General features: G+C 44.6%; 1 protein-coding gene across 6 annotated transcripts in view; it reads right to left on the bottom strand.

Moving 5' to 3' along the window:
* dmxl1 (Dmx like 1) overlaps positions 1–26,069 on the bottom strand; it is a 240,997-nt gene that overhangs the window by 63,930 nt on the left and 150,998 nt on the right. For 4 of the 6 annotated variants that reach the window (XM_033017479.1, XM_033017480.1, XM_033017483.1 and 1 more), the window contains 5 exons: positions 25,573–25,700; positions 20,373–20,458; positions 8,885–9,086; positions 6,159–6,276; positions 4,876–4,938 (listed from right to left, as the gene is read on the bottom strand). In XM_033017479.1, coding sequence (XP_032873370.1) covers positions 4,876–4,938; positions 6,159–6,276; positions 8,885–9,086; positions 20,373–20,458; positions 25,573–25,700 — 597 coding nt within the window. The remainder of the gene's footprint in view (positions 1–4,875; positions 4,939–6,158; positions 6,277–8,884; positions 9,087–20,372; positions 20,459–25,572; positions 25,701–26,069) is intronic. The other 2 variants (XM_033017481.1, XM_033017482.1) reach the window with 1 other exon arrangement.

Genomic DNA, 26,069 nt, shown 5'->3' with positions numbered 1-26,069 from the left:
TCGTTTCAACTTTTGTGCAACATTAAATTTATGTTTTGAAGCTTGCATTAAGAGTAAATAATACTAACTTGTTATTGACCATCAGATGTATCATTGCAAAAATGAAACATTTCAATCAGAGACTGAGTAATGAGAAACAAAATGAATATCACTGAGAAACTATTAACTCATTAGGAAGCAAAAAAACCCCATAGTAATCTCCACGGTAAGCTTGGATCTAATAATTCTACACCCAATCGTATGTTTAATAGTTTAGTTTCAGAATCATTCATTTATAATGATTCCTTTATTAAAGATGGATATTTAATGGAGCAATCACCAATGGTAGGGGAAAGAGCCAGTGAGAGTGACTTAAAGTTTAATCAAAAGGATAGTTTCGAATAAGTTGTTCGGAAATAGGGGCACAAAAATATTAAAAGAGTTTCAAATGGGTCAAACTAACTAAAGAGACTGTAAACAATCGTGGGGTTGGGAGAAGAAAGGATATATACTAGGGCTGGGTAAGAACAACAGACTATAGGACTGGATGCAGGACTGGTGGAAATTGCAACGGCATAATGGGAAAATGTCTTGGGGACTAAAATTAGAATTTTGCTGAGTAACTGAGTCAGAGTTAAATGACAGATCTAAGGTGAAAGAAGATCAGGAGAGGTATAGCTGACAGTCGTGGCCAGATGATTAAGAATATGATGGTTTTGTGGTTCAGTTGCTGGAATGGTATGGAGAAACAACTGATGACCTAGAAACAAGCGTTTAAAATCCCACCCCACCACCAAGGTATTTAAATTCAAGTGGTTAAATCTGGAATAAGGCTTGCAGATAGGTCTTGATAATAATGCACATGACAGACTGATCAGCAAAGTTAAAACATATGACACAAAAAGGGACATTAATAGCATGGATATTAAGTTGGCTAAGTAACCGACACGTCATGATGAACGAAGGTGGTGAACAGTGGAATCTCACAGCTATTTGTGCTAGGGCTGGAAAAATCTGGACTTAGATGCGAAGCACAATTTTACAATGTCTAAATTTGAAGCTATCAAAAGTTTTTGCAGTTTTATAAAATGCAAGGAGGATAATGAAAAATTGCTGTAGGAATTAAACAACCTACTCGTGTGGGCAGACTCATACCGGATGAAGGTTAATACAGAGAAAACGGAGGTGATGTATTTTGGTAGGAATATGAAGGAGAATAAAATTTCTATTCTTAAAAGCGGTGCAGGAACAGAGAGGCCAGGGGATAAGGGAGCTCAAGTCAATGAAAATACCAGTGTAGCTGAAAGAATGGGTAATTAGACATTTTAGGTGTTATCAATTGAGCCAAAGAACATTAAAGCAGGAAGTCATGCTTAATGCAATACAGGTGCAGCCTCAATCGTATATTGTCTTCAGTTCTGGTCTCCTTAATGATAAAAATGGCATGAAAGCATCTGATAGGGTTCAGATAAGAGGTATGAAAATGGTTCCTGGGATGACGGGCTACAGTTACAAGGTTCGAGAAACTGTGACTGTTACTCAAGGTGAGATGTGATGAGCATATGAAATGAGGAGTGGATGAAGAAAGAAGCTCCATTTAATGAAGGGTTGAAGACTAAAACTCACAGGTATGAAATAAAGTAACAGGGAAGTAAACGAGACCTGAAGATTTTTGGTTGCTTTATGCAAAATATTGTTGAAATCTTGAATACATTGCCGACAAATATGGCGGATGCAGATTCTATTATCACTTTCAAGAGGAACTTGGATAATTATATAAAGAGAACATTGCCACATTATGTAAACCAGTGGAGATATGAAAGGCTGAGTGACCTTCTGTGCCTCAACCATTCTATGATTCTTTGAGAACCAAAGAAATTGGCAGATGAGAAGGTCATTTTGCCCCTCAAATCTGTTCCACCATTCAGTAGCATTGTGGTTGATCTTCTACCTGCATTTATCTTTTATTTCCTCAGTATCTAAAAAGCTATTAACACCTGCTTTCAATATATTCTATGACCGAGCCTCCATAGCCTTGCCGGGTAAAACATTTCAAAGACTCATTCTGCAATGTATGAAGAAATAGCCTCTCATCTTGGTTCTAAATTGTGAACATCTTATTTGGATACCATCACCCTTAGTTTTAGACACCATCCTCATATCTGTCCTGTCACACCAATTGTGAATTTTGTACATTTCTATGAAGTCAACTCATTCTTTTAAATTCGATCTCGTTTGCGAAATATCTTCTTGTCCATCAAATAATAAAACGTTTGTATCAAAACACTGGCTTTTGAACCACTGGATTGTCAGAAAGACCCACATCTGGTACTAATATCTTTCAGGGAGAAAATCTTACATCTTGTCCAGTCCAGGTGCTCTATGACTCTAGACAATACATTTACTCTCAACAACTTTAAAATCCAACACCAGATCCTACAATAGAGGAAGAACTCATTCAATACCTCAAAACATGTGTCCCATGAGCAAGTGAGATGGAGTTTACAATTCAATACATCATGCTGCTAGCTACCAGTATTATGGATATTATCACAAAGGCCTTCAACTATGCCATTCTTGTTCAAGAATAACTTATTTAACCCCTCTAACAGATGGTACAGTAAAACCAAATACTCAATGGTACTTTGCACAAACTTTGTAACTGCTCCAGATGAATGCAATGTTTACACTGTTGGTTTACAACTGCATGAGCTGTAACACCTGTCCTTACACCACCTCTCTCACTTCCATCCAGGGATCCCAGTAGCCCTTTCAGATGAGACAGAGAGCCATGTGCACCTCTTCCAACCTTGTTTACTGCATCCAATGCTCCTGATGTGGCCTTTTTTGCCTCGGCAAAATCAAGCACAGAGTAAGCAACCATTTTGCTGAACACATGTGCCCTGTGCCAAGGCCTGCTGGAGCTCCTGATTGATAATCACTTTAACACCCCTTCCCAACCTTCCCTGACCATTCTATCCTCATCCTCCACAAATGGAAAGTGAGGCCACACACAACCGTGCAGAACATCACCTCATATTCTACTTGGGTAGCCCAACAGTATGAACACTGAATTCTCCAATTTCAACTAATACCCACCTATCACCTCTCTCTTTCACTGCCCCTCCATTCCGTTACAAATATTTGTCTCCCACCATCCGAGTCACCCTGCTTCTTTTCCCTCCTCCCATCCCCAAGTCCCATTATTCCCTATTATCCCCCCTTCTTTCTCCCACCCCTGACCACTTCCTATCCATAGAAACATAGAAAATAGGTGCAGGAGTAGGCAATTCGGCCCTTCGAGCCTGCACCGCCATTCAATATGATCATGGCTGATCATCCAACTCAGTATCCTGTTCCTGCCTTCTCTCCATACCCCCTGATCCCTTTAGCCACAAGGGCCATATCTAACTCCCTCTTAAATATAGCCAATGAACTGGCCTCAACTACCTTCTGCGGCAGAGAATTCCAGAGATTCATCACTCTCTGTGTGAAAAAAGTTTTCCTCATCTCGGTCCTAAAAGATTTCCCCTTTATCCTTAAACTGTGACCCCTTGTTCTGGACTTCCCCAACATCGGGAACAATCTTCCTGCATCTAGCCTGTCCAACCCCTTAAGAATTTTGTACGTTTCTATAAGATCCCCCCTCAATCTTCTAAATTCTAGCGAGTACAAACCGAGTCTATCCAGTCTTTCTTCATATGAAAGTCCTGACATCCCAGGAATCAGTCTGGTGAACCTTCTCTGTACTCCCTCTATGGCAAGAATGTCTTTCCTCAGATTAGGAGACCAAAACTGTACGCAATACTCCAGGTGTGGTCTCACCAAGCCATATTCCTCCCTTTAAATTTACATTTCATTCCTCATCTTCTATCATTTTGTCTCCTTCTCACCAACAGGCTTTGTCACTTAATTCACCTGTCACACAAGGAATAGGTGATGTTTCGGGTCGAGACCCTTCTTCAGACTTAAGATGGGTCTCGACCCGAAACATCACCTATTCCTGTTCTCCAGTGGTGTTGTCTGACGCGCTAAGTTACTCCAGTATTTTGTGTCTATCATCCACCTATCACTTTCCCAGGTTTGCCCCACCCAAACGTCAGCGTTCTTCCCCTCACCCCCTCTTCCATAAGTCTGAAGAAATGGCCTTGCTTGAAACATCGTCTGTCCATTCTCTCCATAGATGCTGTCAAACTCACTGCATTCCTCCAGCACTTTGTTTTTTTTGCTTCATTGTACTTCAGTGTTCTCTGTAAATTAGCAGGTACTCTAACCCCAATATTTTCCACCTGTCCGTGTCACCAGATCTTTGGAAACTTAAAATCGTGACCGTTAAGTGACGAGTTTAAGGTAAGGAGTTGGTTATCCAGTCTAGAATCAGTCCAATACAAGATGACAAAGATGCTTTATTTTTTTAAAACAGGCAACTTTATGTCTACTTTTCCAATAAAGAGAGATATTATCCAGCATTCAAAGTAGCAGTTGGGGGATTTTATTCCGAAAAACAATGTTTATTCCAACCAACAAATGTGCCCTCTCATTATACATCTTTAATTCTTATTTTTTTAATTCTAAATGAAACACGTTCGAAACCAAAAAAGTTTACTTCATGGTAAAAGTGCAATGGTAAAACTAACCCCTTGTCTTCTTATTCCCAGTTTGCTACACAGCACATTAAAAAAAATAGATTTGAACATTCACATGCTGTTACCCTCTTAGGTTATGGAGTGCATGAAAAGTATTTCCCTTGCTGGAGCTTACTCTTAGATTTACACTCTTCTTTACTCTATCTAATTACCTTAGACGAGATGTCAACATTGCATTAAAGCAGAGAGCATTTTCAGGAGAGAATGCTATATTTGGTGCCAAAGCTGATTATGAACAGTGGAGCTGTACCTTGTTGATGCTAGGTTCCTCCGTCATAGAATTTCTGACTTTTTCATTGGAGTTGTCTACTGACTACATCACAGAACAAAGAACAGCCACAACACAATGGTTTAAAAAAAAGAGATGAATTAAAGCATGAGTTAGAAAACATTGTTAGAGATTTAGCTCTGTCGTTAACATGAAAAACAATTACTGGTCCTAAAATAGGCATCACATCTAAAAACAGCACTGGTATTTCTCCTATCCAAATATCTTATGAAGACTAAACTCAAGGAATATCAAAATATTTTTCATGATAATGTTAACAGAATTATATTAAATATTTGGGATTTTTTCCCTTAAACTCAATTAAAATAGGGTTTTGTAATCTAAGGGATTCAACTTATTTATATTTGAATAGAAGATTGCCAGGTGAAACTGAAGGTAAACTAGTTTAAGGTAATACAACTTAGATAAATAAGCAAAAATCAATATCTCACTTCTTTATGTCAAACTAAGAATGGGGCGAATGCAGGTGATGTATCAGCTGGAAATTTAATAAATGTAATTTACATTAAATAAATATGAAGCAATATAAGAGAAAGAAAAAAGCAAATACAGTGGAAATGCACGGTAAAATTATCACATCAATAGCAAGACGATGAAAGGTATTAAAAAGTCAGACTTACTGTACTTTACCTTCTTTGAAACAAAATTTGAAATACACGATCAATCAATCTTTAAAAGACATATTGAAGTCCATTGTTGTTGGAACATTTATGGAGCTGACCAATTATTGATGGTAGACTATTATTGATGGAGTCAGCAAGGGGCAGAAAATATTCGAAAGAAAATGGTAGAAACAAATTTCCCCTTTTAATTTCCCATCATCTTCAACTGCAATTATTTTCTATCCTTCAAATTTATCACTGAGGTGATATATTTCAAGGATAGAAAAAAATTGCAGTTGAAGATGATGGGAAATTAAAAGGGGAAAAATAAAAAGTCACTTTTTGTCTTGTATACAAAGGAGGAGAGATATTTTAGGAGGACGTTTTGGTCAATGATATCAAAGACCAAAGACTGATAATGCATTCCAAAGGCAAAGTTGACTGTCATTTAAAATGCAGCCAGAAAGGAAAGCGGTCTAGATAACACTGGAAATGGAAACAGGTAAAATACAAAATAAATAGAGAAACATGTAGATTTGTGGTAATTATCCAACCACCGATAATATGTACAAAACATGAAAATTATCAGTTATAAACAGAAAAGAATAACACTTTAAACTTTGTAATTGTTATAATACAGACCTCATTTGGACATCTTTTTTTGGTGAAAATATTTCTAATGAAAGTCTCTTGCACCTCTTCCTGTTTCACAAGATACTGCCAAAGTCTTTTAACTGGAAGTGCAGTATGGTGTTTTGACCTAGAGACAAAAGGTCATCACAATGGAGCAGTAATTGGTGTTCTGGTAGAAAGTTGCACACAATATCATAATGCAAATTGAAAGAAACACATTTGACCATCTTAAATGAAAATGACTATATAAGAAAATAAATACAGTATTGTAGCCTTTGCAGTCAACAGTAAAGATTCATTACAAAGTAAACAAAAACATGCCAGTGTCTAGATCTCATTACAATACAATACAGTTTTATTTCTCATTTGAACCTCATTGAGGTTCAAATGAAATGTTGTTTCTGCAGTCATACACACAAGAAAAAGACCCAAGACACAACACAATTTACACAAACTTCCATCACAGCGCATCTCCTCCTCGCTGTGATGGAAGGCAAAAACTTATCCCTCCCCTGCACTCCCCATTCCCCTCCCGATGTCAGAGTCAAAGCACCCGGCGGGCGATGGTAATTGTCCCGCAGCCATTAACGCCGCGCCGGGTGGTGCAAGGCCGCACTCCGAGTCTTGGTGTTGGAGCCCCCGGCGGGCGCTAGCAAAGTCCCGCAGCCATTCCAAGCCGCGCGGGGCGGTGATGTAAGGCCCCGCTCCAGGTCATCTTCAACCCCGCAACTCGGGCGGGAGAAGTCGCCGTTGCGGAAGCCCTGAAAAGCGGTCTCCCAGCAGGGACCCGCGGGTCCCGGTATTACTGTCCACCAGACCTGCGGTAAGCCTCCGAATCTCCGGGGGTCCGGTCGCAGCAGCGCGCCACCACCGCTCCTCCCGCTCCGAACTCGGCCAGCTCTACGATGGTGAGTAGGTCCGCAGCTCCGCGACTGGAGCCCTAGGTCGTTCCTGCTGGAGGTCGCTCCACGTTGCTCAGCCCCAACGACAACGGAGACCCGACAAGGAAAAGGTCGGGTTCTCCGTGCAGGGGAAAGATTTTAAAAGTTTCCCCACCCCCGCCCCCCACACACTCATACCCCGTCAAAAAAAATAAAAACTACATTGAAACAAGACAAAAAATAATAAAAAGACAGACGGAATGCAGAGGCCGCTGCGATGCGAGTCATGCCGCCCACCGGACATTAAATTCTGTTCATAACCCCAGGCTTTCAGAATTGATGATTGTCATTTTGCCTCAAGGTGTTTGTTCTTAAAACAATGCAAAATAAATTGCACGACCATACAATACAAAGTCCTATATCGTGTCTCAAATTCCTTTCAGAAATTCAAAGTTTTCTTTATTACCAAGTTCTTGTGTTAATACAATGCTTGTTCCAGCATCCCTCAATTTATTTTTTTAAATATTACCAGAGGGTGTCCCGACAGAAAAAATGAAGATTAAAAAGAAATTGAAGATTCTGGAAAGCTAAAATTAAAAAAAAGCTGGAAATACACAGCATGTTAGGCAGCATCTGTGGCAAGAAAACAGTTAACATTTCCAGATGAAGATTCATCAGCGCTTCATTCTGATGCCAGTTATTAAGCTGATTTCCTGTTTCTAATATGACAAAATAATATTTTTTTTATATCATAAAAGATAATAATAGTTTTGTTATCCACTCCACCAAGACCTTAATTTGCAAACTATTAATCCTCTGTGATCAAAGGAAATTAATCGAAGTATCTCAAAGATTTTGACATAATAATAGTTTCCAATTGCTGGCATCATTTACTCTATGATTTAATATTCTTCTTTAATGGGACATTCAAAACAGATAAAACACTTGTTCAACCTGAAGCATCTAAAATGGATTATCAATTCTTTATTCTTATAATGAATGGCTCTACTGGTATGAACTAAAGTGCCATTTGGTCTTTTTTCATAACTTTAATAATCTTAATATGGCTAAGACAATGTGACATGTTACATTTACCTATACAAGTGCCAATAAAAATGTCTAACCCCTGCCATTCAACAATTTTACTATTGCAGAATCTCGCATCCTAAATAATACTGGTCAGGAACTTAAATGAACACGCTGCATGTGCAACATGGCTGCAAGAACAAGGATATTGTTAGTGATTGACTATCAAAAGCCTTTCCAGTACCTGCATGACCCAACCCACAAGCAATGAAAAATGTTTATTTGCTTGAGTAGTCCTTCAAATTAAAAACTATTTTGCACAATGTGGCCTACTTGATTGGATTTCTCTTCACCATCCCTGTATTCTGAATGTCTCCCGGATATCTTGGTAAATATCTCCAGTGCCTTAGCAAACACCTTGCCAAAAATCCTTCAACAACACTCTCAGCCCTGTAACATCATTTGCCTCAAAGAGTCAGCACCTCGAGGCAGCATTTCTTCATCTTCTCAAGCGATGATCAATAACCACTGGCCTTGCCAGTAATCCAATATTAAATTATACACACCACAATAATAAATAATAAACAATCTTAAATTTTGTTCATTTTTCGATAAACAATTTTAAGCTTGCATTCTTATATCAGTTCCACTTCATTAACCCAAATTTACTTCATTAATTGGAAATAGATATAGAAATGCATATTTCCCTCTTGGACACAAATCACACAAAATCTCAGAAACAATAACTTTGAATATAACAATAACTTTTGAACTAGTCCATCTCGTGATCAGTATAATCATTCAACATTATTGCATTATTCCTCTTACTTGAACGGCGTATTTGTCGGTTCTAGTAACACTTTATGGATGAGAAGGGCAGGACCTGAAGATATAGTGCCTTCATTGGCATGCATTGAGATGAAGTCTGGAGGTGGACCACCAAATAACTCAAGTCGTCGAAGTAGTACCTGTTCCCAGCGCTGAAGTGTCTTTAAAATTGCATGACAAGAAGGAGAACAAACCGGGAGTTCTGCAAGAGAGAAATAAACTTGAAAACAACAAAACAATAAAGTTAAATCTCTGTAAAAATATCTTGATGAATTGCAAACACAATTAAAGTTGCTCAGGTTTCTCCCTTCCAGGTTATCTATATCTTTATTTATATATATATACTAGACTAAGTGGGACCCGTTGGGTCCCAGCATCACACGGGAGGGCTGGTCCCCCAACGCAATATTCCACCTCTCCACCAATTCCAATATTGGTGGCCAGTGGGGGGAGGGGGCTTTCTGGAGCACTAGGTGTTGTGGGCTGAAGGGACTGGTTTCCAGAGGGTTAGTATGGACATTGTGGGCCGAATGGATTCTTGGGCTGGCGGCTCAGGCCTGTTGTGCTCGCAGCTCATTCACGGCTGGTGGGCTGGCAGTTGACTCACGGCTATTCCTTGAAATTCCATTTCAAGCAGGGTGCAAATCCACCAAATTCAAGTGCAGTTTCATACCATTTCAAGCAGGGTGCAAGGCCACTAAAGACAGCGAGTCATGACCTCTCCCTCCTACATCTTGCAGAGACAGCCACGCCCAAACTTCTGGGTTTTATAGTCCCTTCCCCCTCCAACCAGAAGGGGTGTGGCCTTTATGGCGTGATTGACAGGGAAGAGAATCTCAACATTTTTTAAACACTAATAACTCTTTTATTTTTCATCGATGAGAAAAATCCTCGGCACCTGATGAGCGGAGGTGGACTCTGAGTAAAATGGCCAAAAATCACAGCCGTACGTGGCAGTGTTTTATCTAAAATCAATATAAAGCGCAAACACGAAGTGATCAAGATTGGACTTTTAATTATATAGAAGGCAAGGCAACTTTAATTAGGCAACACAGCTTTAGCATTTCCAAACCAAAGGCAACACAGCTTTAGCATTTCCAAGCCAAAGGCAACACAGCTTTAGCATTTCCAAACCAAAGGCAACACAGCTTTAGCATTTCACCTCTCCACCAATTCAAACGAGGATTTAACAGTCGTTACTTGTGGGCGGAGCACCAAGGCAAATTCCTTGTATGTGAATACTTGGCCAATAAACGTACTTACTTACTTACTTACTAAAAATAATTTTTAAACTACAACCAAAACATACACTTAACAGGACAAAAATAAAAAAAGAGACAGATGGACTGCCGACAGGTGCCGCCATCTTATATATATATTATATATTTGATACATATATATAATCATACACTTAATAAAAGTCTGTGTGTGTATGTGGTTGTCTTTACATCTTCGCAAAAACACCACGCGGTAACAATTACATTTTTACATATTTTGATCGACATTTTTCCCATCTAGGCAGAGACCACCTTCACTGAACATTTTAGTTTTATTTCTTGACTTATCACTGATTAAAAGTTTAAAAAAAATCAAAGGACTTAAAACGGCCAGCTTCAACTGATGACATCACAATGGCTCGACTGGCAGGGAATGGGTTTGTTGGGGGAGCAGACCCAACATGGGGGGGTTTGTTGGGGGAGCAGATTAACTATTAAAATCTGAACTTGGATGTGTGAATTTGTTTGTTCATGTGTGATCACATTGTCTCGAAAAAAACCGACACGGTAACAGTAAATCTTTTACATATTCCGGTAGAGATTTTTCCCCACGGAGTCCAAAATCGCCTAATCTGAAAATGTCATGCTTTATTTCTTGAGTTATTAATGAAAATGTTCAAAAATCTGCAAAACTTTGAATTTAAAATGGTTTTCCTGTTAAAATAATTTCTCACAGCTTCCAACACACTTCGATACAAGGCCGCAAGACAAGAACACTGGCAGGAACACTCTGAACTTTTCAGCTCAATGGCATCTCACAGCAAGTGCACATTTGCAACAATGTTGCCATCGTAGCTCCTGGCACGACAGGAGGGGGAGGGTCAATTGGTATTGCAATTGGGAAGATGCTATTGGGATTTTGTTTTTATCTCCAGTGCTGGGGGAAGCTCACGACCTATGATCTTTGCTGAGGAGTGCTCGAATCTTACCTTCGGAAACGGGTTGAGTTGGAGGACCACGCCTCCCGTGGGTGCTTCGGGTAGGGGACAGGTGCGTTGGGGGAGCAGACCCAACAGGCCTGCACTTGGTCTAGTACCTATTAAAACTCTAATAGTGTGTGTGTGTGTGTGTGTGTGTGTGAGATTTTGTACGTGTGTGTGTGTGTGTACGCGTGTGTGCGTGTGTGCTTGCGAGCGTGTGTGGGTGTGCCTGTCTGTGTGTGTGCGCGAGTGCGTGCGTGTGTATCTTTGCGAAAAAACATTCCAGTTGACATTTTTCCCTGGGCCTGGAGGCAGGTGGGCCTGGATTGGTCAGCATGTGGCATTGTGACGTCAGATTGAGTGGCCCTCAGCCAGCAATCGGAATGAATGGCTGCAGTTTAACAAAGACGTAACCAACATCATTCAAGCCACAGCCAAAGGAGATGTAGATTGAGCCGCGGGACTTACTTACCATCACCCGGTGGGGGTCACAGCATCGGAGGCCTGGATCGCCTCAGCGCAGAAGGAAAACAAGGAGGGAATAGACAAAGACTTAAGATTTTTGCCTTCCATCACAGTGAGGAGGTGTCTGGTGAACTCACTGTGGTGGATGTTAAATTTGTGTTTATTGTGTGTTTTGTTCTTTTATTATATGTATGACTGCAAGGCAACGAAATTTCGTTCAGACCGAAAGGTCTGAATGACAATAAAGTCTCCAAGATTCCAAGATCGCCGACTCCAAACAATGACTGCCATCATAGTCAGTAATGCCTCGGAAAGATTTAGTCATCGCGAGAAAGGTATCACCAAGCCCACCACCTACACTATGATCCGCAGGGCCACCAAAATACATCAACTGCGGCTGGAGCTTCGAACCCTCAAAAACCAGTACAAGAGATCTACCGAAGAGAAGCAAGCCTTGGCAAACCTACAAAACATCCTAAGGAAAAGGTTTATGACCCTCCGCAGAGCAGAGTGACACAGGAGAAGAGGAAGAGAGAGAGCTAGGAAGTGAGCTGCGTTCATTTCCAATCCCTTTGGTTTTACCAAGCTATTAACTGGGGACAAGCACAGTGGCCACCTCATGTGCTCAACAGATGAAGTAAATCGCTTCCTCCATGACACCCCGAGCGATCCAGTGAGGGAACAGAAGATCGAAACCAACTAAGCTCTCATCAGCTCAGCCCCCCCAACAACAGAGTTCAATCTGAGGGAGCCGAGTCTGAAGGAGTTGAGGAGGTCATCAAGGCGGCACGCTCAGCCTCTGTGCCAGGCTCTAGTGGCGTACCATACATAGTGTATAAGCGCTGCCCAGAGCTCCTTCGACATCTATGGAAGATCTTGAAGGTGGTATGGCGAAGGGGGAGAGTTGCTGACCAGTGCAGGTGCGCTGAGGGAGTTTGGATCCCGAAAGAGGAAAACTCAAAGAACATCAATCAGTTTCAGTCAATCTCGCTGCTGAGCGTCGAAGGGAAGGTGTTTTTCAGCATTGTCTCCCGAAGATTAACTGAGTTTCTCCTCAAAAACAGCTACATTGATCCCTCAGTGCAGAAGGGTGGAATTCCGGGAGTTCCCAGCTGCTTGGAGCACACTGGAGTAGTCACGCAGCTCATTAGAGAAGCACATGAAAACAGAGGCAAACTAGTTGTTGTGTGGTTGGACCTCGCCAATGCCTATGGGTCCATACCGCACACAAACTGGTTGAGCTTGCAATTCACCAACACCATGATCAAGGTCCTGATCAAGAGCAAGGTCCGGATCCTGGATTATTACCATAATTTCAGGTTGAGGGTGACTTCTGGGTCAGAATCATCAGACTGGCATCGGCTTGGAATAGGAATAATAACGGGCTGCACCATTTCTATTTTTATTTTTGCTCTTGCCATGAACATGCTGGCCAAGTCAGCCGAGGTGGAATGCAGAGGCCCCCTAACCAAGTCTGGTGTACGACAGCCCCCAATAAGAGCTTTTATGGACGACCTTACCATCACCACAACATCGGTCCCAGGAAGTAGGTGGATCCTACAAGGTCTTGAGAAACTTATCACCTGGGCAAGGATGAGTTTCAAGCCTACAAAGTCAAGGTGCATGGTGCTGAACAAAGGGAAGGTGACTGACAGATTCCACTTCTTACTATCCGGAACTGCCATTCCCTCCATCACTGAGCAACCTGTCAAGAGTTTGGTGAAGGTTTTTGACGCAACTCTGAAAGGCTCTGCCGCCATTCAAAAGTCCATAAAAGACCTTGAAGCCTGGCTCACCAAAGTCGACAAGTCAGGTCTGCCAGGCAGATTCAAGGCTTGGATCTATCAGCATTCCATCCTGCCCCGAGTCCTGTGGCCTCTGCTGGTTTACGTTATTCCATTGACCACAGCTAAGTCCCTCGAAAGGAAGATCAGCGGCTTTCTCCGCAGGTGGCTTGGCCTTCCCCGCAGCCTCAACAGTGCTGCACTGTATGGGACCAGTAACATCTTGCAGCTCCCATTCAGTGGCCTCACGGAAGAGTTTATGGTGGCGCGAACAAGAGAAGCTCTGCAGTACAGGGAGTCCAGTGACCAGAAGTTGTCATCGACTGGCATCGAGGTGAGAACAGGGAGAAAATGGAGGGTGGAGAAAGCAGTGGAGGTAGTAGAGTCACGCCTAAGGCAAAAGGCATTGGTGGGAGTCATGGCAACGGGCAGTGCGGGTTTGGGATACTTCCCTAAGAGGCCAAGGCTAAGTTGGCAAGGCCTGGGGCAAGGAGACACCATCTAATCCAGGAAGAGGTCCGAGCAGGTGTGGAGGAAGAGCGTGTGAGCAGGACGGTGGGGCTCAGGCAGCAGGGAGTGTGGACAAGGTGGGAGAGCATACCGCAGCGCAGGATTACCTGGTCAAATATCATGCAGGCAGACCTCCAGCACTTCCGGTTCCTTGTCCAAGCTGTCTACGATGCCCTACCAAGCCCAGCAAACCTCCACGTCTGGGGCAAGAGCGAGACGCCTTCCTGCCCATTTTGCTCTGGAAGAGGATCATGAGAACATCTCCTCAGCAGCTGCCCAAAGTATCTTGGGGAAGGTCCCTATCGGTGGCGCCATGACCAGGTGCTCAAGGTTGTTGCTGAGAGCATAGCAACTGCCATCGGTAACAACAAACGCCACCACGCCCCAAAGAAATCAATCACTTTTGTCAAAGCTGGAGAGAAGCCCCGACCACAACCAAAAACAAGGACGGGCCTCCTCTACACAGCCAGACTGGCAGCTGCACGTCGATCTGGGCAAACAGCTGAAATTTCCACAGCACATCACAGCAACATCACTCCGGCCAGACATGATCATCACCTCCGAAGTGACAAAACAGCTGATCATTCTGGAGCTGACAGTGCCCTGGGAAGAGCGTATTGAAGAGGCTAATGAGAGGAAACACGCAAAGTACCAGGAACTGGTGGAGATGTGCCAGGACAGAGGCTTGAGACATACTATGAGCACATAGAGGTGGGTGTAGAGGCTTTGCAGGATGCTCACTCTGCAAAGTCCTCAACCAGTTGGGCATTACGGGGCTGGCAAAGAAGAGGGCCATTCAATCTGCAAGCGAAGCCGCAGAGAAAGTCACTAGGTGGCTTTGGATTAAGAGGGCTGATCTGTGGGCGGTTGCTGCTGGGATGCAAGTTGGGGCTTGATCAACCCCGGCTGGGTCGCCTGGGCGAGGGTGTCTGATATATATATATACACACATACATACACGCACACATATATCTATCTATTATATATTAAAACTGTGTGTGTGTGTGTGTGTGTGTGTGTGTGTGTGTGTGTGTGTGTGTGTGTGTGTGTGTGTGTGTGTGTGTGTGTGTGTGTGTGTGTGTGTGCGCCAAATTCGGCCTTTGATTCACTGCTACGCCTGCACTCCGTCATTAAACCCTTCATTTTTTTCCATGTCGCTAGCTCATTTTTCACTTTTACATCCGATTTTGCACTCCTCAAAACATTTTTCTTCTTATGTACCCATTATATATACACACACACACACATATATATATATATATACACACACACACACACATTATGTATGTATGTATGTATGTATGTATGTATATATGTATATATATATATATATATACACACACACCAGAAAATAACAAGATCAGAGTTATATATCTATATTACTAAAAGTCTGTTCTTGACCGGTTTTGGCCATCTGTGCTGAGATTTCCGAGAGAACGCCGCCACCTACAGCCGTCATTTTTGGCCACCTCGCTCAGAGGTGGCCTGGCTCAGAGGTGGCTCCGCCGTATGTGTGCCGAGGATTTTTCCCGTCGATTAAAAATGACAGAGATATTAATGTTTTTACAAAATTCCCCATTCTCTCTGCTGCCCCCGCTGGCGGCAGGGGGGAGGGACTATAAAACCAGGAAGTGGTGTGCCTCACTCACTCTTCAAGATGGAGGAAGGCAGAGGGTCACGTTTCTCTGAGCTGTGAATAACACTGAACACAGGTCTACTCAAATGTTAGTGCCCTTAGTGGTTCTAAAATGCTTGCAAAAAGTGTCTCTATTGGTTCTAAACCTTGCAAAAAAAGTGTCTATTGGTTCTAAAGCATGCAAAAAAGTGTCTATTGGTTCTAAAGCTTGCAAAACAATGTCTATTGGTTCTAAAGCTTGCAAAAACATGTCTATAGGTTCTAAAGCTGGCAAAAATATGTCTATTGGTACTAAAGCTGGCAAAAATGTCTATTGGTTCTAAAGCTGGCAAAAATGTCTCTATTGGTTCTAAGCTTGCAAAAATATGTCTATCGGTTCTAAAGCTGGCAAAAATATGTCTATTGGTACTAAAGCTGGCAAAAATGTCTATTGGTTCTAAAGCTTGCAAAAAATGTCTATTGGTTCTAAAATGCTTGCTAAAAATGTCTATTGGTTCTAAAGCTTGCAAAAAATGTCTATTGGTTCTAAAGCTTGCAAAAAATGTCTATTGGTTCTAAAATGGTTCATACTAGCGCTACAGAAAGCCCCCCCCCCCCCCCCCCCTCCTCCTCCCCTCCCCTGGTTGGCTTGGCTTGGTGTGTGTCTTGAAATTGAAAGGCACTACTTACTGCAAATAGTGGCATGTAGTTGAAAGGCACTACTTACTGCAAATGGTGGCATGCAGTTGAAAGGCACTACTTACTGCAAATGGTGGATTGGTTGCTTTGGCTTGAGGTTGAAAGGCACTACTTACTGCAAATGATGCCTTGGGTGTGGTTTGAAGTTGAAATACACCACTTACGTCAAATGATGGCATGAAGTTGAAAGGCACTACTTACTGCAAATGGTGGCTTGGGAGCTTTGAAGTTGAAAGGCACTACCTGCAAATGATGGCTTGGGTGTGGCTTGAAGTTGAAAGACACCACTTACTGCAAATGGTGGCATGAAGTTGAAAGGCACTACTTACTGCAAATGGTGGCTTGGGTGCATTGGCTTGCAGTTAAAAGGCACTACTTACTGCAAATGGTGGCTTGGGTGCATTGGCTTGCAGTTAAAAGGCACTACTGTAAATGCACTAACTTCCTGTTTGCACTGTGTATTGATTTTAGATAAAACGCTACCACTTACGGCTGTGATTTTTGGCCATCTTACTCAGTCCCCCTCCGCTGAGCAGGTGCAGAGAATTCTTCCCATCAATGAAAAATAAAAGTGTTATTAGTTTTTAATTTTTTGAGAATCTCTGTCAATCACTCCATGAAAGCCACACCTTTTCCGGTGGGGGGGGGGGGGGGAGGGGTTATAAAACCCAGAAATGTGGGTGTGACTCAGTCTCTGCAAGATGGAGGAGGGAGAGGTCACGACTCGCTGTCTTTAGTGGCTTTGCACCCTACTTCAAATGGTATGAAACTGCAACCATGGTGGCCGACTAGGAAAAGGGGAGATGCAGCGAGACCTGGGTGTCATGGTACACCAGTCATTGAAAGTGGGCATGCAGGTGCAGCAGGCAGTGAAGAAAGCGAATGGTATGTTAGCTTTCATAGCAAAAGGATTTGAGTATAGGAGCAGGGAGGTTCTACTAGTTGTACAGGGTCTTGGTGAGACCTGGAGTATTGCGTACAGTTTTGGTCTCCAAATCTGAGGAAGGACATTATTGCCATAGAGGGAGTGCAGAGAAGGTTCACCAGACTGATTCCTGGGATGTCAGGATTGTCTTATGAAGAAAGACTGGATAGACTTGGTTTATACTCTCTAGAATTTAGGAGATTGAGAGGGCATCTTATAGAAACTTACAAAATTCTTAAAGGGTTGGACAGGCTAGATGCAGGAAGATTGTTCCCGATGTTGGGGAAGTCCAGGACAAGGGGTCACAGCTTAAGGATAAGGGGGAAATCCTTTAAAACCAAGATGAAAAAAACTTTTTTCACACAGAGAGTGGTGAATCTCTGGAACTCTCTGCCACAGAGGGTAGTCGAGGCCAGTTCATTGGCTATATTTAAGAGGGAGTTAGATGTGGCCCTTGTGGCTAAGGGGATCAGAGGGCATGGAGAGAAGGCAGGTACGGGATACTGAGTTGGATGATCAGCCATGATCATATTGAATGGCGGTGCAGGCTCGAAGGGCCGAATGGCCTACTCCTGCACCTAATTTCTATGTTTCTATGCACTTGAATTTGGTGGCCTTATACCCTGCTTGAAATAGAATTTCAAGGATTAGCCGTGAGTCAACTACCAGCCCACCAGCCGTGAGTGAGTAAGTTGCCAGCACAACAGGCTTGATTGACTGAGACGCCAGCCCAAGAATCCATTTGGCACACAATTTGCATACTAGCCCTCTGGAAACCAGTCCCTTCAGCCCATAACACCCATACTAGCGCTCCAGAAAGCCCCCCGCCCTCCCCCCCCCCCCCCCCCCCCCCAACCCCCCAACTGGCCATCAATATTAGAATTGGTGTAGAGGTGGAATATTGCGTTGGATGACCAGCCCTCCTGTGTGATGCTGGGACTCAACGGGTCCCACTTAGTCTAGTATAAAACTAAAACTCTGATCTTATTATTGTCCGGTTTGCGTTGTTTTTCTATTTGCACAAAAACGGTACATGATAGCGCTACGATTTTTCACCACCTTACTCATTCTCCTGTGCTGTAAGTACAACAAGTTTTGTTCCGATCGATTGTACTTTTTAAAAATGATTTAAGGTTTATAAATCTTTAAAAATGCACATGCGCAGATTGGGCTCCTTTCCTGTCAGTCACCGCCACGGCCGTGACGGCGATGCTCCTTCCTGCAGAATCGCCGCACTGATTGGCCAAAAACTTGTTAAAAAATACGATCAATTTGAACGCTTCTCACTTTACCTCTTCAGTCCTCCTCCATTATCCTCCCTCTCCCCACCCTCCACCAACCCTCCTCTGCTTCCACCCCTCGCTCCCCTCCTTAGATTAGATTAGATTAGATTCGATTCGTTTTATTGTCATTCAGACCTTTCGGTCTGAACAAAATTTTGTTTCCCTGCAGTCATACATATAATCCAAAAAATGGCAAAAACACACAATCAACACAAATTTAACATCCACCACAGTGAGTTCACCAAACACCTCCTCACTGTAGTGGAAGGCAAAATCTTAAAGTCTCTGTCTCTTCCCTCTTTGTTCTCCCTCTGCGCCGAGGCGACGGTTCAAACTCCGCGGGTGGTTGCTGCCTCCGCCACAACTCCAGGGCCGAGTCGGGTCTCCGCCGCTGCTGCTGCTGCCGCCGCCACAGCTTCGGTGCCGAGCCGCGGCTCCGCTGCTGCTGTTGCCGCCGCTACAGCTTCGGTGCCGAGCTGGGTCTCCGCTGCTGCTGCTGCCGCCGCTACAGCTTCAGTGCCGAGCCGGGTCTCCGCTGCTGCTGCCGCCGCCGCTACAGCTTCGGTACCGAGGCGGGTCTCCGCTGCTGCTGCTGCCGCCGCTACAGCTTCGGTGCCGAGCCGGGTCTCCGCTGCTGCTGCTGCTACCGCCGCTACAGCTTCGGTGCCGAGCCGGGTCTCCGCTGCTGCTGCTGCCGCCGCCACAGCTCCAGGGCCGAGCCGGGTCTCCGCTGCTGCTGCTGCCGCCGCTACAGCTTCGGTGCCGAGCCGGGTCTCCGCTGCTGCTGCTGCCGCCGCTACAGCTCCAGGGCCGAGCCGGGTCTCCGATGCTGCTGCTGCCGCCGCCACAGCTCCAGGGCCGAGCCGGGTCTCCGCTGCTGCTGCTGCCGCCGCTACAGCTTCGGGGCCGAGTCAGGTCTCCGCTGCTGCTGCTGCCGCCGCTACAGCTTCGGTGCCGAGCCGGGTCTCCGCTGCTGCTGCTGCCGCCGCTACAGCTTCGGGGCCGAGTCGGGTCTCCGCTGCTGCTGCTGTTGCTGCTACAGCTCCGATGCCGCCAGCTCCGCCATTAGGCCTCGGCGCAGACGGAGACGGGGAATACGACCGAAGAAAAAGTCGCATCCCCCGAAGGAAGAGACCAAAGCATGTTTCTCCCACCCCACCCACACACATACACAACTTAATAAAACAAAATTAACTAAAACATGACAAGGAACAAAACGAAAGAAAAAAACAGACGGACTGCAGGTGGGCCGCAGCTGTTAAGCCAGCGCCGCCATCTCCTCTCTCTTCCCCCTCCCCATCTCCATTACCTGGGCAGATAGGGTGAGATGGCTCTGCTGGTAAGTAATTCAATTCACTCCTTCAAGGGATGACATATGATCAGAAGGTATAAAATCAATGTGGGTAGAGTTAGGAAACTACAAGGGTAAAAATGATCCGATGGGAGTTATATATGGGTCTACGAAACGTAGCCATGATGTGGGGTAAGTTGGGGGAGGTGAGGAAGGACAGTGGGGGGGGGGGATAGAGGGAGAGGAGGGGGATAGGTAGGGGAGAGCGGTTATGGAGGGAGGGAGTGACTGAGTGTAGGGGAAAGGAGAGGAAGGGAGAGGTGAGGGAGGGAGTGGGGAGAGGAGGAGGACAGGGGAAAGAAGGAGCTGAAGACGAGGGGGAGAGACTGCTGCGGGATGAGGGGGAATGGAGGAGGATAGTAGGAAGAGGTAATGAAAATTTTAAATGCAAAGTTATTAACTTTAACTTAACTTCTGCTGATAGTGTGGGGCCCGTCAGCCGATCATGCACATTTGGGGGCTATGGCTCAGTGGTGGAGTATTGCGTTGGGGGACTTGGCCTCCCGTGGGACAGGGACCCAACGGGTCCCACTTAGTCTAGTACGTGTTAAAACTGCAAAGCTAAAGTTTGCTAAGGCATAGAGGATGAATGCAGGCTGATTCAGCTGGTTAAACATATTATCTTGTCACATTTTGAAACAAATACACAAGTTAATTACCTGAAAGATGCAGGCCTGCCATTGGGTAAAAGTTCTTTAATTTATGCAGCACCAACTGCACCATAGCATATCGCATCAGTGACCAGCTAAATAATATTGAAAAGTTTAAAAAAATTGTTACTTTATTGTTTGACATTTATTGTTTAATGTATGACAAAATTCTGCATAAAGTTGAACAGAAATTATTCTGAGACCACTGTCTTAAGCTTTCTAGCTAGAAATCCTACCAGAAAAACTTGAATCAAAATTGGTATCAGTTTGAATTAAGTCAACATTTATTGAAGGCATGAAGCTTGTCTTTCACACGATAGGTGCACCAACCCTTGTTTGTGGTCAATGGAAAAGGGACAATGCTCATCGCAGATGTTGACGCACCCTGCACACAAAACCCTGCACCTTGGTCAATTCGTCCCTTCCCACCTGAACCACCCCCTCTCTGGGCACTTTCCCTTGCAACCGCAAGAAATGCTACACTTGTCGCTTTCCCTCCCTCCTTGACTCCATTCAAGGACCCAAGCAGTCTTTCCATGTGCGGCAGAGGTTCATCTGCACCTCCTCCAACCTCATCTATTGCATCCGCTGCTCTAAATGTCAGCTGCTCTACATCGGTGAGACCAAGCGTAGGTTTGGCGATCATTTTGCCCAACACCTCCGCTCGGTTTGCAATAACCAACCTGATCTCCCGGCGGCTCAGCACTTCAACTCCCCCTCTCATTCTGAATCTGACATTTCTGTCCTGGGCCTCCTCCATGCCCAGAGTGAGGACCACCGCAAATTGGAGGAGCAGCACCTCATATTTCCATGGGCAGTTTGCACCCCAGCGGTATGAACATTGACTTCTCTAATTTCAGGTAGTCCTCCCCTTCTCAGCTCTCCCTCAGCCCTCTGGCTCCACCTCTTCCTTTCTTCCTTCCCCCCCACCCCCCCCCCAACCCTCACATCAGTCTGAAGAAGGGGTTCGACCCAAAACGTTGCCTATTTCCTTCGCTCCATAGACGCTGCCTCAACCGCTGAGTTTCTCCAGCATTTTTGTCTAACTTCGATTTTCCAGCATCAGCAGTTCCGTCTTAAACATAAAACTTCAGTTGGCTTGGAGAAAATAATTGCCCCTTTGGCATGTCACCGGTAATTAAGCACCAAACACATGGTTTTTGTAGAACTCAACAAACAGTCATTAAGATGGCAGCGAAGACAAGCGGATTGAAGCAAATTAGATGTAATCATTTTTAAATAAAGCTTTTGAACAAGTTAATGAGACTTAAATAACGAACGGAACTTGTACGTTTCCTAGCAGAAACCAAAACAGTACAAATTTTAAAAGATGGCTTTAGATTTTTTAATCTATAGAATTGAAATAATTGTGAGAATAATAAAATAATTTTCTAGAGTCAATTTATGAAAATTTCAGTTATACGTAATTCAAGGAGTGACATTTTCAGTATTTTTCATTCTGACAGTAGTTCATAAAAGATTAAGTTCTCATCAATTTACTGATTCTACATTGATTACATGTGAACTCTGTGGAGGAGTAGGGAACTACTGTTAATAACTTCTGGATTGCCTCGTTTAATTTGGGGATATGCATTCTCCAATTGTCAATGCCAACTTTTTTTATAATGAAAAGGAAATATTTTGTAACTGAATTTCCAATTGCCTCATAATCCAACATGATAAACTTGATACAAAACAAAAATCACCTAAACTGGAGGGGGACCAACATCCTGGCGAGAAGGTTTGGTAATGCTACATGGGAGGGTTTATACTAGATTGGCAGAGGGGTGGGATCTTGTGCAGGACAGAGGCACGTGAGAGGCTAGGAATTGGTATGGAGAGTGGTGTGGGAAAGGTTAGTGGACAGAATAGGCAGGTGAAAGGTATAGAGCGAGGAAGGAGGATTGGTTTAAACTGGTGGTGGTGCCCGTCGATAACGACGATGGCGGGTTGTGCAGTCTCACTTCTGGTGTGTTCTGACATGGCTCACGAATCCAATTCATGAACCGCACACTGGAGGACAGTGGGGGCAGGTGAAGGTCATCGCTGGTGAGTTCTGGGCGGCAGCCTTCCTCCTCTCCCTGGCTTTGGTAAGTCGCTCTAGGCGGCGCTGCTCGAAGCTGCTGTTCGCACTGCTGCACGCCAGAATGTTCTGTCGCTGGCACATGCTTCCAGTTGCTTGGGCGCAAGACCACAATAGTGGAGATAATCCTTGACGCAATCTTTGTACCGCTTCCTGAGACGCTCATGGTTCCTTTGTCCCTGGGAGAGCACACCTTAGAAGACCTGTCGAGGCATGTGGGTTTCATCCATCCTGATGACATGCCCAGTCCATTGGAGCTGTGCTTTGATGATCATTACCTTGATGCTTGTGAAGCTGAATCTGTCCAATACTTCTAGGTTGGGCACTTTCTCCTGCCAGCGAATGCTCATGATGGACCGTAACGAGCGCACATGGAACTTCTCAAGTTGACAGATGTGATTCCTATACAAGGTCCATGTTTCACAGCCATAGAGCAGGCTGGAAAGCACAACAGCTTTGTAGACTTTGAGTTTAGTTGACAGCTCGATGTTGTGGTGGTTCAACACTTGTGTACCAAGTCGTCCAAGTGCTTGACTGGCTTTGCTGATTCTCGTTGAGATTTCCATGCCCATGGAGCCATCAGATGATAGTACACTTCCCAAGTATTTGAAGGAGTCAACGGCTTTCAGCTGTGTGCTGTCAATATACACACTTGAGGGCGGTGCGGCAGAGTCTGGGGCCGGCTGGTGGATGACTTCAGTTTTGCTAAGGCTGATTGTGAGACCAAAAGCCTGTGCTGCTTCCGCCAATTTGGTCACAATGAACTGGAGGCCAGACTCCTCGTGAGCCATGAGGGCGCAGTCATCCTCAAAAAGAATGAGCCGTTCGTGCGTCTTGGTTGTGGCGTTCAGTCGTCGAAGATCAAAGAAAGATCCTTCCAGACGGTATTTCACATACACGCCACGGTCTAGGTCCTGGAGTGAGTGACTCAGGAAGCAGCCGAAAAAGAGGTTGAAGAGTACAGGGGCCAGAACGCAACCTTACTTCACTCAATTGGAGATGTCGAAAGGTGCAGATGTTTCGCCGTTGACTAGAACTGCTCCTGTCATGCCTCATGGAAGACTTCCGGTAGGCGGCGCGGCTCTCGTCAGCAGCGGCCTCTGCAGTCCGTCTGCGTTTTTATTATTTTATGTCTATGTTTTTATGTAGTTTGTTATTTTTGTTGGGGTATGTGTGTGGGGGGGGTGGGGGTGGTGTGGGGGGGTTGGGGGTAACTTTTAAATCTCTCCCTGCACGGGAGACCCGACCTTTTCTTTGTCGGGTCTCCGTTGTCGTTGGGGCTGCAACGAGGAGCGGCCTCCAACAGGAAGGCCGGGAGCTCTGGTGCCGACTACTCACCTCACCGTCGCGGAGCTGGCCGAGTCCAGAGCGGGTGGAGCTGTGGTGGACGCTGCTGCGACCCGACCCCCGGAGATTCGGTGGCTGCAACTGCGGGTTTGGCGGACAGTGACACCGGGAGCCCGCGGGTCCCTGGAGGGAGACCGCTTTTCGGGGCTTCCGCAACGGCGACTTCTCCCGCCCGAGTTGCGGGGTTGAAGAGCACCTGGAGCGGGGCCTTACAGCACCGCCCCGCGCGGCTTGGAATGGCGGCGGGTCTCTGCGAGCGCGCGCCGGGGGCTCTAACACCAAGACCCGGTGTGCGACCTTGCATTACCCGGCGTGGCTCAATGGCCACGGGACAATTCGCCATCGCCCGCCGGGGGCTTTGACTTTGACTCTGACATCGGGGGGGGGGGGGGGGGGGGGGGGGGGGAGTGCAGTGGAGAGAAAAGTTTTTTGGCCTTCCATCACAGCAATGTGATGGATGATTATGTAAATTATGTTGTGTCTTGGGTCTATTTGTTTGTAATGTATGGCTGCAGAAACGGCATTTCGTTTGGACCTCAAGGGGTCCAAATGACAATAAATTGAATTGAATTGAATTGAATTTGCACGTATTTTAATGCAAAGGGCCTGACGGGTAAGTTAGATGAGCTTAGGGCATGGATAGGTATGAGTGACTAGGACGTTGTAGCCATGACTGAAACCTGGTTAAGGGAGGGGCAGGTCTGGCAGTTCAATGTTCTGGGGTACAGGAGCTTCAGGGGCGAGGGGAAAAGAGGAGGGGGGAGGGGAAGGTTGCATTGTTGGTTAAGGAGGATGTCACGGCTGTGTCCAGAGGTGACATTACGGATGGTTCGTCTCGTGAGGCTATATGGTTCGTCTCGAGAGGACAGGTTTGGAGGGATATGGACCAAGCGCAGGCAAGTGGGACTAGTATAGCTGGGACATTGTTGGCTGGTGTGGGCGAGTTGGGCCGAAGGTCCTGTTTCTACACTGTATCACTCTATAACTCTCATGACTAACATTATACTGAACCTTTTTAATAAACAAAGGTCTATTGCTGGCTCAAGATCACAGAAGGTCACCATAACTTAAGAAAATGTTTGTTCCAGGTTTGCGGACATGCTTTATTAGACAGGTATCAGATCGACAGGACTTCAGTAATGTGGGGACACAGAATTATTTTTCTTCTGGACAGATTTGGTTCTGTTGAAGATATTGAAAATATGAATGTTTTTTCTTATAAAGTTACCAGAAATGGTTTCCAGTTGAAAAATAATTATAACTGAAAGGACTAGGAGGAGACATCCCACATTCCCCTACCACCTCAGCAAACTGTTTTAATATGGAATCCATTGATAAGTGAAGCATCTTCAGCAGTAGCATATTTAAGAAATTGTCCGGCAAAACAATACAGCAAAGGCTTTCAATACAAAATGTGTGACGTCCGTAGAAAGATCTTGGGCTACTTTCACAAAGCCCAAAGCATCAATTGTACAAGTCGATTGCTATTTTGGCTGCGCGTCTATGTAAAATAAGAACAAAGAATTCTTCATTCAGATTGTTATAATTGTTTAGAATTCTCTATCCCAGAGGACAACAGATGTTCAATACTTGAGTTCATCAGGGTACAGATTAGGAAATTTTTAGGCATCAAGAGAATCACAAGATCAAGGAGGAAAATGAACAGGACACATGATCATGCATGTTCTTAATTAAATGTGAAAAATGATTGAACGGGTCAAATGGCTTACTCCAGCATCCATTTGTTATATTCTCAAAACAAATCAAGATATCTCATACCTGAAAGAATTAGGATTTGAATGCTCTTGAAGCTGTACGTCTGAAGAAAATGCATCATCTTCATCGTCACTATCTTGGCTTTCGTCCGAATCATATTCATCTTTGCTCTGTGACGGGGCAAGGAAGGGCTGGAAAAAAGAACGTATGCAGATCTTAACAGCTGTAACCTTGGATTTAAAAAATGACTTGGTGTTATGCAAACTATATTGTCATTTATAACCTTAGTTAAAAGCTTTTAGGAGGATTCCTTCAATTATGAAATAAAAATACTTCCCGTACATATTTAGCAAGATGCTTATTAGCAATAGGAAACAAATTATGGAATTTGGTCAATATTATTTTCCTCTTGTGTCCCATCTGCGACCAGCCACATCGATAGGCTAGCTGTTCAGTGGATGCAAAATCGTCAGCATAAATCTAACTGTCCAGATAAGGCTAGGCAGGGCTAGTTGTGTGAAGAGGTTAGTGGTAGTGGTGGGCTGGGAAGAGGAAACCTT

The sequence above is a fragment of the Amblyraja radiata genome, chromosome 3 (genome assembly GCF_010909765.2).
Source record: "Amblyraja radiata isolate CabotCenter1 chromosome 3, sAmbRad1.1.pri, whole genome shotgun sequence".
NCBI lineage: Eukaryota > Metazoa > Chordata > Chondrichthyes > Rajiformes > Rajidae > Amblyraja > Amblyraja radiata.
Note: the sequence above shows the minus strand (reverse complement) of the source record. Positions and strands in the feature narration are given on the sequence as shown.